Source organism: Falco naumanni, chromosome 7 (assembly GCF_017639655.2).
Source record: "Falco naumanni isolate bFalNau1 chromosome 7, bFalNau1.pat, whole genome shotgun sequence".
Lineage (NCBI taxonomy): Eukaryota > Metazoa > Chordata > Aves > Falconiformes > Falconidae > Falco > Falco naumanni.
The window spans coordinates 9,482,023-9,499,347 of NC_054060.1; the positions used below are offsets into that span (position 1 = coordinate 9,482,023).

General features: G+C 42.4%; 1 protein-coding gene across 3 annotated transcripts in view; it reads right to left on the reverse strand.

The window, feature by feature from the left end:
* Positions 1 to 5,062: 5,062 nt before the first annotated feature.
* Positions 5,063 to 17,325, reverse strand: part of MCTP2 (multiple C2 and transmembrane domain containing 2) — a 109,838-nt gene continuing 97,575 nt past the window's right edge. For 2 of the 3 annotated variants that reach the window (XM_040602077.1, XM_040602079.1), the window contains 3 exons: positions 15,060 to 15,169; positions 12,541 to 12,650; positions 5,063 to 10,216 (listed from right to left, as the gene is read on the reverse strand). In XM_040602077.1, the coding sequence (XP_040458011.1) occupies positions 10,023 to 10,216; positions 12,541 to 12,650; positions 15,060 to 15,169 (414 nt within the window). In that variant the 3' untranslated portion in view covers positions 5,063 to 10,022. The remainder of the gene's footprint in view (positions 10,217 to 12,540; positions 12,651 to 15,059; positions 15,170 to 17,325) is intronic. The other variant, XM_040602078.1, reaches the window with a different exon arrangement.

The following is a 17,325-nucleotide window of genomic DNA, read 5'->3' on the forward strand; positions in this document are numbered from 1 at the left end:
TTAGAAGGGCTCTTCCAGGGCATTACCATCTTCTCTCCATTAGGTGCACCTAGTCTATCAGCAGCAACTTTGACCACTATTTATCACTTTATCATAGAGGCAGACAGTCTGATCCAAAGCCTTTGAGCTCAGCAGGGATTTGACTTCAGTGCAATTCAGGTGCAGGTCATGAAGAACAACAGTTTAGTATAGCAACACAAGTGTAAAACTCATAATTTCTTATTCACATAAAGAAGTGGCTGTATTTTGCTACCTGACACTGCTTCTTTTCCCTAAGAGAAATTTACCTTCTCCCTGAGCACACGCTCCCTCCCCAGCACAGCTGAAGAAGCCATTTCCATTTGTGATGATGCCAGATCAGAAGGACGTGGCACTCGGCTGTCTTGACTGAAAGGCAGTGAAAATGAAGACCTTCACCTTCCCTATGCATCATCCGTTCATGGACATCACCACTCTGTTTTTAGAACCTCTCCAGAAATGTCTGAGTAGGACAACACACAGAGTCCTACAGAGACAGTCCACAGCTTCTGTTTGTAAACCCGGTCAATCCTATATGCTGCTGACACTGTGCTGCTAGTTTACCCTGCTCCCAGACACCTGGATTGGCTTTGTTCTGGTTAGCCTCTTTTTAAAGAACTCTTTTGAGTCATCCTATCCTTCGTGACCCATTGCAACTTTTACCTGCTCTTACCTTACACCGAACAACGGCACTGAAGGGCCTTCCCGGACTCTGCGCACGCGCCTCTCGGCAGGACTTCGACGCGAGGCTGTTGCTAATCCTGGACTTCCTTCTCCTTCCTACCATACGGGTCAGCAGGCAGGGAGGAGCAGCAGATAGTGGTGTTGGATCAATGCCCCGTGGAGGATGATAAGGCAAAGTGGACAGCTGAGACTAGGAAAGTCTAAACCAAAATCACCCAGGGCACTAGTCCTTTTTCTGCCACAGACTGGCTCTGCGACCTTGGGCAAATCCTTCCTCAACAAATGGCTCAGGCTTCTCCACTTGCCTTCTGGTCTTCCAATCAAAATGCCAAAATCTTCAGGACGGCACCTGAAGGTTACACATTGTATTTGGATCTCCAAGTTCAACCCCTTAATAAAACCATTTAACCGTAATCTCAAGTGCAAGGCCTGAGATGCAAATACCTCATTCAGCAACGTATTTTGAAGCAATGGACACGTATGACTATGGAAGGATGATGATAATAGCGACTGCTTACAGCAAATGGTATTGCCCCAATTGATATCATATCACACTCAAAAGGTCTGAACAGCAGCATCTGGGCCATCACAGCAGAGTTAAAAACGAGCCCATCGAAAATGGATAAACAATTAAAAATGTATTGAAAGAAGAAAGAAAAAGAGAAATCATTCCTAATTAATTCTAGTGCCCTGTACAACCCCAGACTATTTGTAATCCTACAGGGAACATCTTTATTGATCTGGGGGACGCTGCAGCAGACTTCTGATGCTTATCTCAGCATAAAAATAGGCTCTTGTGATGAGCAGTGATTTAATTACATGACAATCACTGCTAACAATGCATGGCGAATACCAAAAATATGCAGAGCAAGAGTGGCAGTGATAAATGCAGGGGAATGGCATTGACTTTCAGTAAAGTCGTCTATTGCCAAAGATGGAGGGAGACTTCACCCCCCCTTCTCCACCTCTTCTAAGGTTGTAGCTGCTGTGTGGCTCCAGATACTCACTCTGTGGAGTGAGCCAGCCACAGGCAGACAGAAGGTGGGGGGAGGAATCAGACAGCCATGATCTAAGCAAAATTTAGCACGCAAGTCAATGAAACTAACTGTCTTTTTTTTGTCTGTAGGAACATATGCTCTTTCCACTGTGTATCTCCACTTGAAAACAAAGACAAGATACTTTCCCCACTTTGGGAGGTGGCAGTACTAAGTGAGTGAGTAACACATGGTTTTGCTGTGCACAGACTCAGGCCCCTAGAGGCAGCTGCCCTACAGGATATTGAGAGATCAAAGATCAGTCAAATCTCATCTTCCACATACAGTAGTTAGAATAGAAGTACTCTCAAAAAAAAAAAATAAAAAAAAAAATGCACTTTTGTTTTGCTTCTTTTCAGGTGATGTCCTTAAAAAGAAATACCCACAGTAGGAATAAAGCCTAATGTCACCAAGAAAAATCCCCTTTTATTCACTTACCCCTGTTGAGGGTGCAAATGAAGTATTTGCCAGCACCTGTGAAATCACTGTAACAATACTGGTGAGCAGACTTTGCGCTTCCCTGAAGGAGTTTGGATCCAGCACCATTTTATCCCCACATCCATTTGGGACTGAATGAGAATCCAGGCAGACCATGCATTTAGAAGTGGAAGGCCCGAGATTTTAGGATTTTTCATCTGCAGTTGGTAGATGACAGTTAAATATTTAACATTCTTCCTATCATAAAAGTAACTTACCAAAACCACGGGGATCAAGAGCAGGAAAAAAAAAAAATAAATCTTCATTTATCTGCTGGAAATTTGAACACAACAGATCATGTGTTGACGAGAAGCCCCTAGCTAAGCAGCCCCTAGTTCCCCAGGGGAAGCAGTCCCTAGTACAGGTTCCCGACTCATGCCCCTCAAATCCATCTGCCCCTCAAACCATTGAAGCCCAGTGCCTTATCTTCCCTTCACGGAGCCATTCTAGCAGCCAAGAATCACTGGTGCCAGGCACAACCTGTTGACCATCTAAACCTGACCGTGGTTGGCTCTGGAAGACCCAGAACCAGATGTACGCACCAGGTCCATGAGCCTGCCCTACCTTCCCGGTGCAAGGAAGCCCTCAAGCAGTTAGAAGGCTGGTTGCACTAGGACATCAGTGCAAATGAGGTTTATACCAGCATGTCTTTGTCTTCCAGTTCTTACTTTCTTCCACTGTAAGAGGCATATCATCTTGTTCAGCCAAGAGGGAAATTGCAGGTGTTCAATCCAACACGCAGAAACTGATTGGCAATGCTCCTTCACGTAAAATTTAACAAGAATCACCAGCCCTCAGGTTAAAGCCACGCTGAGAACTTGAACTCATGCCCGCCCAGGTGCCGCTGCTGTTGCAAACACCGAGACGTGAATGCCACCTCCTGCCTCCCCATGCTTAGTTTCATGATTCATGTCAGATGAGCACGTCTTTTATTCAAAACAAAATGACCTTCTAAATTATCTTGAAATGCTGCACCGTTTTAAGTCAAAACATCACAGAGAATACTAGATTAAAGATGGTATAATCTCAAGAGGCTTTTTTTTCACTCCAATATTATTTCTAAATGCCTGTGAATATTTACATTAATCATAAACATATCTTTCACTCACATGTTCGTTGAACTATATAATTACTGTTGCTGCTAACGGTCTTCCCCACTGATAAATTGTCTGGCAGATACTTTGTCCCAAAATGATGGAATTTCACCTGGCTTAATGTTCCCCAATTTGAGAATGATTAAAACATTCTATCTGCAATATAGCAGATTAATAATCATCTTTAGTATCTCAGCTTCCTTCCGAGTTGCTAACTTTAAGAATGCTAAAAAGCAGATATTCTTATCATGTCCCAGTGTGATTTGAAGGGGTAGATGCACCAGGGCCCTGACACATGTAGCTTGGCAGATAAAATACACATACAATATTAAGTCAGAACAGGATTCACTTATAATATATGCTATAGTTTCTAATGTCAAAGCCAGCATTTCCCAGTCAGTCTATCAATTTACTTTAAAGGATGGAGAACCTAAAGATTAAGATTTGATTACAATGTACGTTGTCAATATTTTCTCAACACATCAGAGCCGCCGAACTCCTCCATGGTGTGAACCTTCCGGTCTGATGGGAAAGTAACTCCAGTTCCACTTGTGGTAATGCTTGCAGGATCAGGCCCTCCAAATTAAAAAAAAATAAAATAAAACAAAACATAGCCCCATGTAGAGTACAGGAAATTAAATGGCAAGTCTCTGTTTTCCAGCCCAGTTCAGGGAGTTGTTAGTACTCTCACTCCAGGCAGTGCATTAGCAGCAGCCAGTCTGATTTCTAGGGGACGAGCACTTTCCCCTTGGCAGGCAAAGGGGCGCGGGGGGGCTGCGCCGGGCAGTGCTCTCGGGGGGAGCCCCGGGTCACTGGGGCAGAGCCCCACATCCCCACCGCCCTGGGGGTGGCTCAGAGAGGACGCGGGGGGAAGCAGAGGGACGGCTGCGGCTGACGGTTAAAATCGGAGCTTTGCAAGCTGGAAAAGAACAAGAAGGTGCCTGACATTTCCACTGACTTTGCTTTATTTAGTTGTTTGCTTGCTTTCCACAAGGTACGTTTCAGTGACTGGGTTTTACTGACAGTGACCCGTAGGGGAGCCGAGTCCTCAGTCCTGTTCATGATTATTCAAGAAACCAACCTTCAGCAGCAGCTTATGTTTGGGCACACATGAGTACATACTGTATTTGCACAATTATGACAAATCCAGTTATTTACACACTGAACAGCTACTGGACATAGTCATATTCTGATAGCACAACGATTCTGTAATCCACAGTCATCCAGAAGAGTTACAATTGGATTTAAATTTCTGAATGCTTTCTGGTCTTACAGGTTTTAGACTGGAAATGTACATATTGTTGCACTGAAATGACCACCTTAAATTAAAATATCTAAGTTTATAATTACCGTGCTATACTTTGAATAGATTAACAATGTAAGAACTGATAATTTACATGGGCAAAGAGACACGCAGAGATAAGTATCAACTCATACTCTTGCTTTAAGAATGAAATGAAAAACATGAATAAAAAGTTTGACTACTGGAATATGAGGTAAATGTGCATAACCCTCCTTTCCTTTAGGTAGGGCCTAGGAAATTCCACTGAATTGCTGTAAGCAGGTGGGGTAAGGCTTTACCTTGCCTGCTGAGCAGAGTCTCCATCTCAAGTAACCTCCAGCATCAGTCATTACACTGCACTGTCAAGTGATGTACTTGCCTACCCACCCAGATACTAAGTATTACAGAACAGTAAGCATTTTGCAAAGAATGGGAAACGTACCTCCTAATCCGGATAAATTAAAACCATCAGCTTAACCGCAAATGTTTATTGCATTTCAAACAGCACTTATCAAAACGAAGAGCTCATTACAGCACATACAGGTACTGGACCATCCAAACCCCTTCATTTGGTATGTCTCCAGCACAACAATCAAATACAAATTGTTCTGAAACACAACAAATCTACACTAAAAAAACCCACAAAAACCCAAAAATCAACCACACCAAAAAAGGACAGCACCATGTCTCCTGAACAGAAATCAGTTCCACATGGAAAAATCTACAAGGAAAAAAAAACAACAAACACCTATTAAAGTATCAGTCCCAGCTTCTGAATAAATAAACAATTTTCCCTGCAGTTGGATGTTTCCACTCAAATCAATGCTCAGATCTCACATGGCTCCTTAAATATGTCTGCCTTTGGTCCTTACAAAATGACAAGACTGCAGTATGATAAACCAGATGATAGTTTAAAGCGAGACAATGAGGCATTGTTTACACAGAAGATTGAGAAACTGGTTTAACAAAAGGGGTCCGTGGACATCTATTGTATGTACAAGAAGGAGATTTACTGGAGGTTTTATAATTTCTACAAGGCTTTTTCCAACTAGCTTCATTAACTTGAAGTAAATCAAATCATGCAGAGATCTGGCTCAGCCAGAGAGACATGCCGGGAAAGATACAAAATGAAGAAGAACAGACGCAAGCTGATAAGCTTTAGAATCTTTGGCATTTTTCATAAACATTTTCAAGGTTTTTAAATCTGTATAGTCACCCATTTTCCCACACACACGCGCCTATAAATACATTATACATGTACTCTTCTTTATACACAACCCCATATATGCATGGATACACAAGCACACGTGCACACAAAGAGGCGTTTTTGTGGCTTTTTAAACCAGGATAATCTTTTTTTCTATCTTTTCGTTTGCAGCTACACACAGCTTTGCATGAGCAAAATGCATTCTTTATCCAATCAAGTCTATGAAAACGTGCTTCTCCTTAGTCAAAAGCACAGTGGGCTTGTTACTTTGAAAAATAAACTTCTTGAAAAATCACTGAACATGGCTAATAATCCAGTGGAAGATACTCGGGTGTTACTTTTCCTTCTTCAGCTTCATGCAACAGGCCCTCAGAACTGCATTACTGAACGCACAGAGCGCACCTCCATTTGGATCGCCGACTCAGAAGCAAGGTTTTACCCGTTTTACCTTTAATTAGATGGCTTTCAAAGTCTTTTGTTAAAAAGAAACCTGTCTCTTGGGATTCTCAATTTCTTTGTACAGTGACCTACCCCAGGGGATGCTGGTGGTACGCCCAGCTTGGGAATCACAAGAAGCCACTCCAGCTTTCACACTATGAGCGACTTGTTGTGGTGGCAAGTCACTCCCCCAGTGTCCTACAGCAGCTAAAGGACCAAGGACTGTCACCAAAGTTAAGCAGATTTACATATAATTCTGTGTTTCAGTTTCCCCAGTTAAGTAACACTAATAATGCTGTTTATCTGAATTATATAAAGCAAAAGCACAATAGCTAAAAGACTGGTAAGCAAGCAAGAAATCACATTCTCCTTGAACAGAAAACAGGGTCCTTTCTTCTGTCTCTTCATTACTCGGTTTCCATATGACTGCACTTTCTGATCCTTGTGAGCCACCAGGAAAGACTCCAACAAGACACCAGTGGTGGACCAAAGCCTGCACACTATTGCACACCCATGTCTTTGGGCACCATGCTCTCTTTCTGCACAAGCACTTGTTTCTTTAAGGCTACAAAGTGTTTTTTTTTCTCTTGGATCTGTAGTGTTGACCCCTCTGGATTCAGACAGGAAAACAACAGCTATGCTGAAAATATCTGATGAGATGGAATTATAAAAGGCAAGTCAACAGAGTCTTTTTCAGGTCAGTGAGTTAGGATTTTCTACAGTCTCTTAATCCTTTCACAGCAGAAGGTTCTCATGCATCCATTGCCAGCAATGGATCTCTGATGAATCCAGTATCCAAAGAGTTAACTGCAGGGTGGGCTTTAAAAAAAGAAGGGGAAAATTAAAAAAAAAAAAAAAAGGAAAAAGAAAAACCCACAAGTGCTGGATGAAATATTGAGATACCGTTGGAGCTCCTAGCTCTTTCTGCTAATTATGATAAAAAACTTTTTAAAATGTACACTGCTTGAACAGAAGATGGGTATCAAAGACTCGTTAATTCAGAGCTTAAACCTTTCTAGGCACAGTGATTTAACTCAGAGAAGAATAGCTTTCATATCTTAATGTAAATCTGTTGGATATGTTAAAAACTGGTTCAGAGCATCTCCTCACATCAGCTCAGCTGATCTGCTACACTAAGCGGAATTATCTCTTCCTACATAAAACAGGGAGTGCTGCCACATCCAGCATTGCTTCTGCAATCGAAGGGAAAGGAGGGGCGGAAAAAAAAAAAAAAAAAAAGAAAAATCTAAGAAAAAAAAAAGTGCAGTTGCACCATCCTCTCCCATTCTCCTCCCCACCCCACAAACTAGTTAATACATTCCACCTTGAGTCTTTTGGGCTACAACACCGTGCCAAAAAGACAACCCCAAAAAGACAACCCAAGATAGGTGTCTGTCAAAAACCACGTCTTCAAAAAAGATTTTTTTTTAAAAAAAAAAGTCTGTGGTGGTGATTATAGTGTTGTTCTGAAGCAAGAAGAAGGGAGGGGGGGAAGCACGTGTACACGCATAGCGGGTGTGTAGGGAGATGCTTCATTCCAAAATCACGCCGCATCCTATAGCGCACTCCGCTTCTTCCTAATGGGACTGGAGCTGCTGTATGGTTTCAATTCAGCATGCTGCACCTGTAAAAACAAATAGACATGACGTTTGCAGTTAGGTAACTCTAGCTCACTACAGTGTGTGTTAATGGCTCCCCGAGGACAAACCAAGGGAAACTAAGGAAGGTTCAAAAGTAATGAATCATTTTCTAAACACAGGAACATGGGGGATTAATTGCAGGAAGGATTTGAGAAGTCATGCATCATTTCTTGAAACGAAAATATTAAAAGCAGATTTTTCTAATGAGATACATGGGGTTCTACCTGATTTCAGCAATTTAGGCTAGATCTTTGGGGTTTGTTTTGGTTTGCGAATTGTTTTTCTTCTCTTTCTGGCATTAACCTATAAGTTTAATAAACTTCTCTCAGGAGTTTCAAGTGGATCCCAATATGCAGTAAGATGACAGTTGTCAAAACCGTACACAGACCTTGGGATGCTGACATCTTTAATAATTTTTTAAAAGGGAAATATTTTCCCAAACAGAACCTGGACAAAGCTGCCTCCACCTTTCAAAACAATTTCTTATAAAATATAATGGTTAAAACATGTGCGATAAACCGACAAGGATGGTGTAATCTCCAAATTGTCTGCTGTGCTACAGAACAGTGTTCCCATCGAAATCATGGGGAAACTTTTGTTGAATGTGCCTTCTTTTTTACTCCTCTGTCTTTCATCCAACACATGCGGGTTGTAAATGGCTAAGGGACAGACAGAGGTAATTTCGCTGCAGTACCACAGTGAAATGACGATGCATTGATAGCACGTAAACGAAGCAGACTTCGGAGCTGCCATGGATGACTTCACGAGAGCGTGTGGCTGTCACACAGGCTCACTATTTGTAGCACTAGTGGAAAACTCCGACAAGTTTTGTTCCATCCTAGGTACTTTTATCATTCCTCCCATAGAAATGGTTATCATTTTCTGTGGAGAGCTCAAAGGATCCCAGAATGACAGAAACCACTCAAGGAAATGTTATAAATGTAAATGTTAAATAAAGCATGAAGAGAAAAGCAGCTTATCTTTAAACATAAACACTAAAAGGGCATATGCAAACCATCACTGCAAATCTAGCGTGTTCTACAAGAGCAATGACAAAAAATAAAAATACACTGAAGCTTAATGTCTCTTATGATCATTTCTGTTCAGCTTTTTTTCCTCCCACCCGTCTATGGTGAGATTTCTCTCAAGTTATTAGTGCTGCCACCAACCAATCTGGTGGCCTCTTGAGATAAATGTCACCAGAAGTGTCTTCCAACCTTATTTCTACCAGATGCCTTGACAGTGCATGTGAGCCTTTATTTTTCTGTCTCCAACAGAGTAAAACCACTATAGGTGAGATTGTCATCCCCGTATTCCCAGTGAGCAGCACCTCCCTGTGCAAGTACCACGATGCACAGAGGAAGGCACAATATCCGTGCGATCCAGGGCATCGGGATCAGGGCCTGAAGACAGAGATCCCAGTTGATTAAAACAAAAGAAAGAAACCTTTATATTGCGTGGCTTCGTTACCCAGCGAGGCTATCTTCATTCCTCCAAGAGAAATAAACAGATCTTGACATTCTAAAGGACTTATTGTTCAAATAATTTCCAGGAAGATAGGCGAGATTACTGAAGACAGTGTTGTTGTTTAAAAGAAATAGGAGAAGAAACGAGACTTGACTGAAATTGAGGGAGGATGGATTCCGGTTAGATTAAAAGTTATAATTCCATAATGGTAGAAGATTGATCTGATCAACCGTGGAGGCTTTTTTTAAAGAAAAAGATGAGCGGAGCATCCTCCAAGGGAGGCCTGGAGCTCCAGGTGGGTGGGGAGGAAGAATTTTGAGGGACAGCTGATGTGAAAAAAAAAATACAGCATGCCAAAGTCATGGAAATGATGCCTGCTCCCCCCTCCATCTTGAGAAAAGGGAGAATTCAGCAAATCCTTTCGGATGGTTATCTCTATCAAAGAGACTATTTTTCTCTCTCCTCTGTACAAATATCGGAGCAGAAAGGTGACAGAAACCATAGTTCAGTAACCACACTGGGTGATTTTCCAGATCATTTTTAAGTAGGTCTTTTCAGGATAATTTTTCTGCAATCATTTTATCCTTCTGACAAAGGATTTTGGCTCCCCTCTCTTCTAACACCCCCCACCCCCTACACACCAGTCTTCATGGATTTTCCCCAATTCCTTATCTCCATTATTCAAAAGTGCACTGGCATCGTAGTCCCCAAGCAGAGCACCCAGCAGCTCTCAGTGCCGCTTGCTGCCTCTGTCGGCGGTGGCCATTCATTACCTACCTTTTGAACATCAGATGGTACCCTGGAGAGGAAATCTAGTAGCTCATTATTGTCAATGGCATAGGGATTTCTAAGCCTCTTAGTGAATTTATTTATGCCTAGGAAAAAAAAAAAAAAAAAGGCAAACAAAATAATACAACCGTTTTCTATTCCCTCCCTCCTAAATTGTTTAGGCAAGGTGAAAAAGGGAAGAGGAATTCACAAGTAAAAGTTAGTGTGAAAACAGTGCCTCAGACTTAAAGCCATGCACATGTCCCCCGTCATGTGGAATCATTCACGAGTGTCTCCTGAAGAAAGCAGAAGGCATTATTTATAAAGGTATTTCTCCACTTTGGGGATCATCTGTTGGCAGCTATGTGGGAAAAAAGAGATTGCAGCACGCACTCATTCTGGGGGATACTGTCGGGAGAACACCAAACTTGCAGCCAAGACTGCTGTTCAGTCTGCTATGCTACACGACCAAAGACATTTCCTCTCCTCTTGCCCAGGGAACTGGAAGGCTCTGAAAATAACTGGGCAGGATAAAGGCTTTTTCCCTGCCATTTCTTCTGCAAATGAAAGCTTCCTTTCCCCATCATGTCTCATGGCTTGTCCTCTCTTTGCAGAACCAGATTATGATGCTGTGGGAAACTGTAAAAACATCTCACAAGCTTTACTTTTTTTTTGGATCTTAGGGTGAGTGATTTGGCCTATTAACTGCAACAGCACTCCTCATCTCCACGGACTTAGTTATGCTTCAGCTGGCAGAGGTGATCCCTAGTCCAGACAGAGGACCCATGGGAGTCTAATGTTCATATTATTGTGGAGTTCATGAGGTCTTCTCTTCTCCTCCCTTTGAGGAAAGGGTGTGATGAGTAGCCCTCAGCCAGCCATCACTACTGCATGGACCAGAACGAGAAAGTGATAGACCTGTGTACCGTTCCCAGCTCTCCCTTCGTGCCAACGCAGCCCTTTAACAGCTACTGCCACCATTTCCCGACTGAGAAATAGCAACTAGTAGCGTGGCTGTGTAAAGGAGTGGTGGAAGAGCAAAGGATCATTAAGCGAAGAAAATCAGCTAATGCATTTTAAAGAACAGCAAAAAACTCAAAATGTTGGTTGCCTCTGAGGATCATAACACAGCACTGAATTTCCATCTTGCACCTGTCCAAACCTCATAGCAGTTTCCCTGAAAGTGATTTCAAATGCGATGGCCGTTCCAGCCTTCTCCTCTCTCTGAAATGTACCTGCTTCACATCTCAGATTCAGCTTTTAAGCTACAAACTTATAGCAAAATGCCAACACAATTTTCTGTGTACCTGATTTTTAAAAAACAGAAAATACCATAAGGTCTTTTGAGGCCTTGCCACAGGGTAGTTGTTTAACATGTATCATATTTGAAGGCCCTGTCAGTCTAGATGATGTTGAATGGATGTATAGTTTTCATGTACTCACCATGTCTTCCACACAGGAACAGCAATATTTTGTTTCTGAACTTTTTACTCCTAGCAATTTCTCTCCTTCGCTTTTGCCCTTTCTTTTGTTTGATTTAATCCTTTATTTCATTTATTTTTTTGCCCAAGAGTGGCTGTTCGTACTGCTGCCTTCCCATTCCCTGCCTTTTCTGCATCCAGGAGAGCCAAGACAGCAGCGGATGGCTCAGCCCTGGAAAGGTGACAGGGGGTCCCTGCAGCCCAGAGCCACACCAGGGCTGAGCTTCAGCAGCTCGGTGAGGATCACCTGCACTGTGCTCCCAGTCGTTTTACCCCCAGGTTGAGATAGAAGTTATTACCCTAAATAAGACAGAAGGCTATTCTGAGATGAAGAAAATCTTCAGCAGCTGGAATGCCATCTCTTTTTGTGAAAGCCCATCTTACTCTCTCTTCATAACACCACCAGGGAAGTTTTCACTTCTAAAAGCTCCTCTTTTACTTCTTGATGCCCCTTCACACAAGCATTTTCCAAGCCGTGGCAAAAAGAGATGCTCCATGCTTCCCGTTGGAACAGGGTGCTGGGCACGCTGCCTTTCCTGATTGCGGGGGTGTTAAGACCCAAAAGGGTGCCAGGTCCAGACCTCTGTGGTCCAGCTCTGCAAACACATCTTGTCCACTCCCTACCGCTTCACAAATGGGGGGGGCTCCAGCACCAGGAAGCTAATTACTCTCCTGCAGAATAATAACATTGAAAGTAGCTTATCTAGGCTAATTCTCTTCTTGTGGTGCTGTTGGAAACTTACAAAGAACTTTAAGAAAAGCAAATCATCAAATCACCCGGGGGGGGAGGGGGGAATGGTAATTTTAAGAAGTTCATCGCATATTTATTCACCTCGAAGCAACAACACTTGGTTGTCTGTGTAAAGAGGTCGTTTTATGCTTGTTTGATTTAATCCTGCTGATATACATTGTATTCATCACATGCAAATGAGACATGGTGGAGTACTTACCCCAGATTAAAACAATGTACCTCAGTGGTATAAAATACAAAATAACTGTTGCTGCTGCCAGGACTAAGCAGGCCAGGACAGAGAGGAAAGGCACTGTCCAGTTGAATGTGCTGTAAAGAAAAAAAATATATAAAAAAAAAATCCTTTTCAACATTTCTGCTCTTGGACACTGCTTGTACTCTGCTACCAATAATAATTTAATGACCTCTTTGCGTTGCTCAGTGCATTCAGATACGCTGTAAATTGCAGACCCTTTGGAAGGTGGATAAGCAGATTCCTGCATCTGGATGCTATAAAGGATTAAGGGAGATACCTGAAAGGCAGATATCATGATAAGGAAAGAGAAGATATAGTCTCTGGGGAGCTCAGTGGAGCTGTTAGGCATGTGGCGAGTTGTTTTTGTTTCTTCTTATACATGTTGCACTTGTTACACATCTCTGCTCACCAGTCAGCTCTCCATTATTCATGGACAGATTATCTGATCTGGAGGCAAGGCCATGCTGCAGGTGTGAACCATCTGAGCTGGCTCCACTGGGCCACAGCAGAGATGACATGGGATGCGTGTCAGTGCACGACTCAAATGTGGCAGGTAGCCAGACTCTGCCCCACCAGCAACTTGGAATGGATTAGCCATGATGGATGTTAACCCTTAAAAGAGCATTTAGAGTCCCTTCTCTGTATAATATCAGGGGATAACATTCTATAGGAATCTCTCCATACACACACAGACTTGCTTCTATTTCCTTACATTTTCAGCAGTTCCTTAGCACAGTGTATATAGGAGGCTGTCTTGGGTAAGCTGTAGTATGCCAGCAGCAGTCCAAGCTTCTGCACACCGCCAACCTGCATCAGATTTTTCCCAAGTGGAGCACTCTCAAGAGGCTCAGTTACTGCAGTCTTTCAGACTTTCGCAGCATTGTAGTACAAAACAGGACTTTCTTCCACTCAGACCCCTCATCTGTAAGCCCATAATGGGCTTAAGGTGAGTAGCTATTGCTAACACCTTTGAAGTTACTCTGTCCTCTGTGCCCTCGTAAGACACATCTCTACAGCACACACCAAACATTGAGATACCTGGCCTACACGAATGCCACTCGGTCTATAGGGGGATTTAGGGATCTGGGCATCTCTTTTTTCATACAATCTGCCTGCTAACTTCATCACATCACGATGACGGGGAGTAGGAAGAAGAGAGAACGAACGTGGACCGCTTAGCAGGCTATAAAATAAGACTAACTTCCCTTGACAGATAAAATTAATAGGACGCTACAAGAATTACTTTTAAGCTTCAATAGATGTATTAAATATTAAGTAAAGATAGGTGGGAGAGGACCCGTCGTTATCAATCAATGTAGCTTAAGTCAAAGTAAAAAAAAAAAAAAAAAAAAAAAAGCAAAACAGCTCAATTCAGTTAAAACTATTAAAACTCCCTACGATTGTGTAACTAGAGTGACAGACGGAAACTGTAGCACAATTCAGTCTGTCACTTACAAAAAAACTTTGGTAGCAATTTTTTAATGGTACATTACTGTTGAGTTACAACGGAATTCTTCTGAAATTACATCGGGCATCCACATTAATACCCAATGTGTTCTTTAAGACCATTGTTACCAAAATGAATACAAGAATTAATAGTGTTTAAGCGCTCTGAGTCTTCCTGCCATGCAGCTGGGCAGAACAGTGCCCTGTTCATAGACTGGAATACATCTCTGGGCCACTTCCACCCCAGCTGGGGTGTCCGGCGTGGAACCACAGCACATGCGTTTGCTGTATTTTTAGCTTGAACCCAGCTCCTCATTAAAGTGTGGCTCCATCACAAATCATCACTTTGTGTTCAAAACAGAAAACAATGTGAGTCAATTAAGCTCCAATAAAGATTGAGTTATAAAAGTTCGTATGTGTTTGTGTGGGGGGTATTTTTTTTTTAGGCTCTTCACCTCCCTCCTTTGTAAGGTCAGGAATACCCTGTGTGCCTCCGCCTTGCAAGAAGACCCAGAAAAACCCCTTCGGGCTTCCTGGTGGCACCAGCAGGAAACAGACAGCTCAGAATGGTAGGGAAGAACATCAATGCATTGGGCAGGGAAATAAGTGACTGGTAACCCCTGCAACCAGGCCAGGATGGGGAGGGCGTGGGAAAGGCAACACCAGCCATCAATTCCTACCTACTTTCTATGAAAGAAATAAAAAGAAATGCCTGATGCTTCTGCACCCACATCTTCAAGCAATTATTTTCCCTTGTGTGGCATCATGACTCCCTGCGCTGTCACAAACAGACAAGACCAGAAATCCAGGCAAATGTGAGAGCTACATCAGCAGAGCACATGGCTTCTCCTTTTCCCTGTGCTTCGGAAAGGTTTTTTGGAATAAAAGACTCCAGGAGATGCAGCAATGGTGGGACTGGCCAAGTTCTCCTGTTGCACCTTGCAGTCAGTTTTGGAGCAAGACATTCCCACCACCTTAATCCTCCTGGCTCTGCTTCACTGCAAATCATGGCTAAGCAAAGAAAAATTTTCACTTACTTTTTAATTCTCTCTCCAAATGATGCTATTTCTTCTAGGATGCTTTGAACAGCTATGATGATCTCCTGGACCATGTGGATTCTCTCAATTAACCCCTTTTTCTCCGATTCCTAACAACAACAAAAGAAAACCAGAACTTTTTATACATTCAGTATTTGCTAACATGTTCACAGATATATGAAAGAAATGAGTCCCAGTATTGCTGATGCATCTGTGAACTCCGTATACCACCGAAGGAAGGAGAGAACACGCACTCTGGTTTATCACATACAATTAACATGAAGATATATAGAACCTCTGCCCATATACTAAGGAAAAGGAGGAGAATATAGGTATTTTCTTCCTTTTCCTTAGCACATGGGCAGAGGTTTCTTCATCTTCTAACACAAATCGACTGCAGGATCTCAAACCAGGCTTTCACTGAAAAGCCCAGTTGCATGCCCAAGCAGAAGAGGTGCTGAGCACCCCTGAGCTGACCTGCAGGGAGTGCTGGGTGCTCAGTGCTTCTCAAGAACAAGAATATTCTTGTGCAGAACTTCTGAATATCACTTTTCTGAGCTTTGTAGGCTCCCGACAGCCACGCTGTTTTCTGTATATAAATTAGCAGCAAGATAGTGAATGCAATATTTTTTTGAACAATCTGTATACAGAGACCTATTCTTTTACTGAAAAAAAAAAAAAAAAGAATCAAAGGAAAAAATGTCATTTTCCTTTTACAGCAGCCATTTCACAACTTCATTTCTTACTGCTTATTTTAGGCAACAACATTACAGGACATTACTACACATGTGCAGAAATAAAAAGGAAGCACAGAATGAATTAAAAATCAAAATTACTTAAATCAGCCTTGGAAATCAGTATACAATTATCAGCATTCAGCATTTCTTTGCCAGCAATCTAACACACATACAGCCATGCAAATTGGTGCGGTTGCAGATATTCTAGCAAGAAATCAGCAAAACATTCACTTATTACAAAATGCAGAGCCCTGGACACTGATTTTACATCACATTTAGACACTTCAAAATCAGCCCAATTTAGAAAAAAATACATTTAAAGTTGTGTTTTAACCAGTCAGTGCCCAGAGAGGAAAGATGCTGGTAAAACACACATTGCATCCATCCTCTCCATGGTCGCTACCGGCCAGGGCAGGGGAAAGGCTGGGCAGGAGTCAGCACGGGCCAGACACTTGGAGCAACACGGCTGCAATTCTGCTTCTGTGTTGTGAACCCACGTTATTTCTCGCCGGAGAGAGGGTCAGAGGCTGCTTAAAGTTGCAGTGGGCCAGAGAGGTGAAGGCTCATGGCTACAGCCTTTTGGCACTACTGCGCGGCGAGAGGGCTAGCGTGCATCTGAGACAAGAGCACCGCACTACGTGGTTGTATGCTGGAGTAACATATGCATCCTCCTTGGATGCTGAGAGGCAGGCATGATGGTACAGCCCTTGCAACCCTTGGAGCTACTTACTGCCCGTTTGTCTTCCCCATAACTGCTGAGTTTAAAAAGCCAGCCAAAACCACCACGGAGTTATCAAGCTCCAGACATTTGAATATTTGCCTTTAGGTTGCAAGTGAGTGCACAATGAATAGAAGCAGCATTTTAAATAATCACACATTTGGGTGTGAAAATGAGTATTTTTACATTAATAAAACAACCAACAAAAATTAAACCCTTGGGGTGTGAAATAACCCCGGAACAAAATAAATAAATAAATAGTCAGTTTATGTGAAAATAGCACCAAAAAGTCATTTTCACACAACTCCAGTTATAACCTCGTTAGGCTTAAATGTAAATGACACATTAAGATTATATTTAACTATTCACTCACTAGAACGGTAGAACGGTCCCTTAGCCATAGTTGGCTTTTTTGCACCGAATTTGGAAGCAGAAGTCGGGGAGCAGTAAATGGAGAACCAGCCAGTGGGAATTTAATTCTGTCCAAATTCAGACAGAGGGGTAAAGAAACCACTTTAGATAAAGTGATATTCCAGGGCAAGCCTACTCTTGCTGCCCAGAGCTGCAAGGAACATCATCTGTCAGCTCTATCTGCATCATGCTGACTTCATTTACACATCTCCAATTGAGCTTAGAAATGTGGTGATAATGCAGTTTAACCAGTACAACATAACTTCTGCTGCAGCCACCAAGCAGACTAAGAAAACAAAACAGAAACTACCAGTCCCTAGGACATAATGACAATTGCATGCATATTCCTACCTAGCGTGCATGCTAAAATCACCCCTAGACAATGGCATTTTCAATTTAT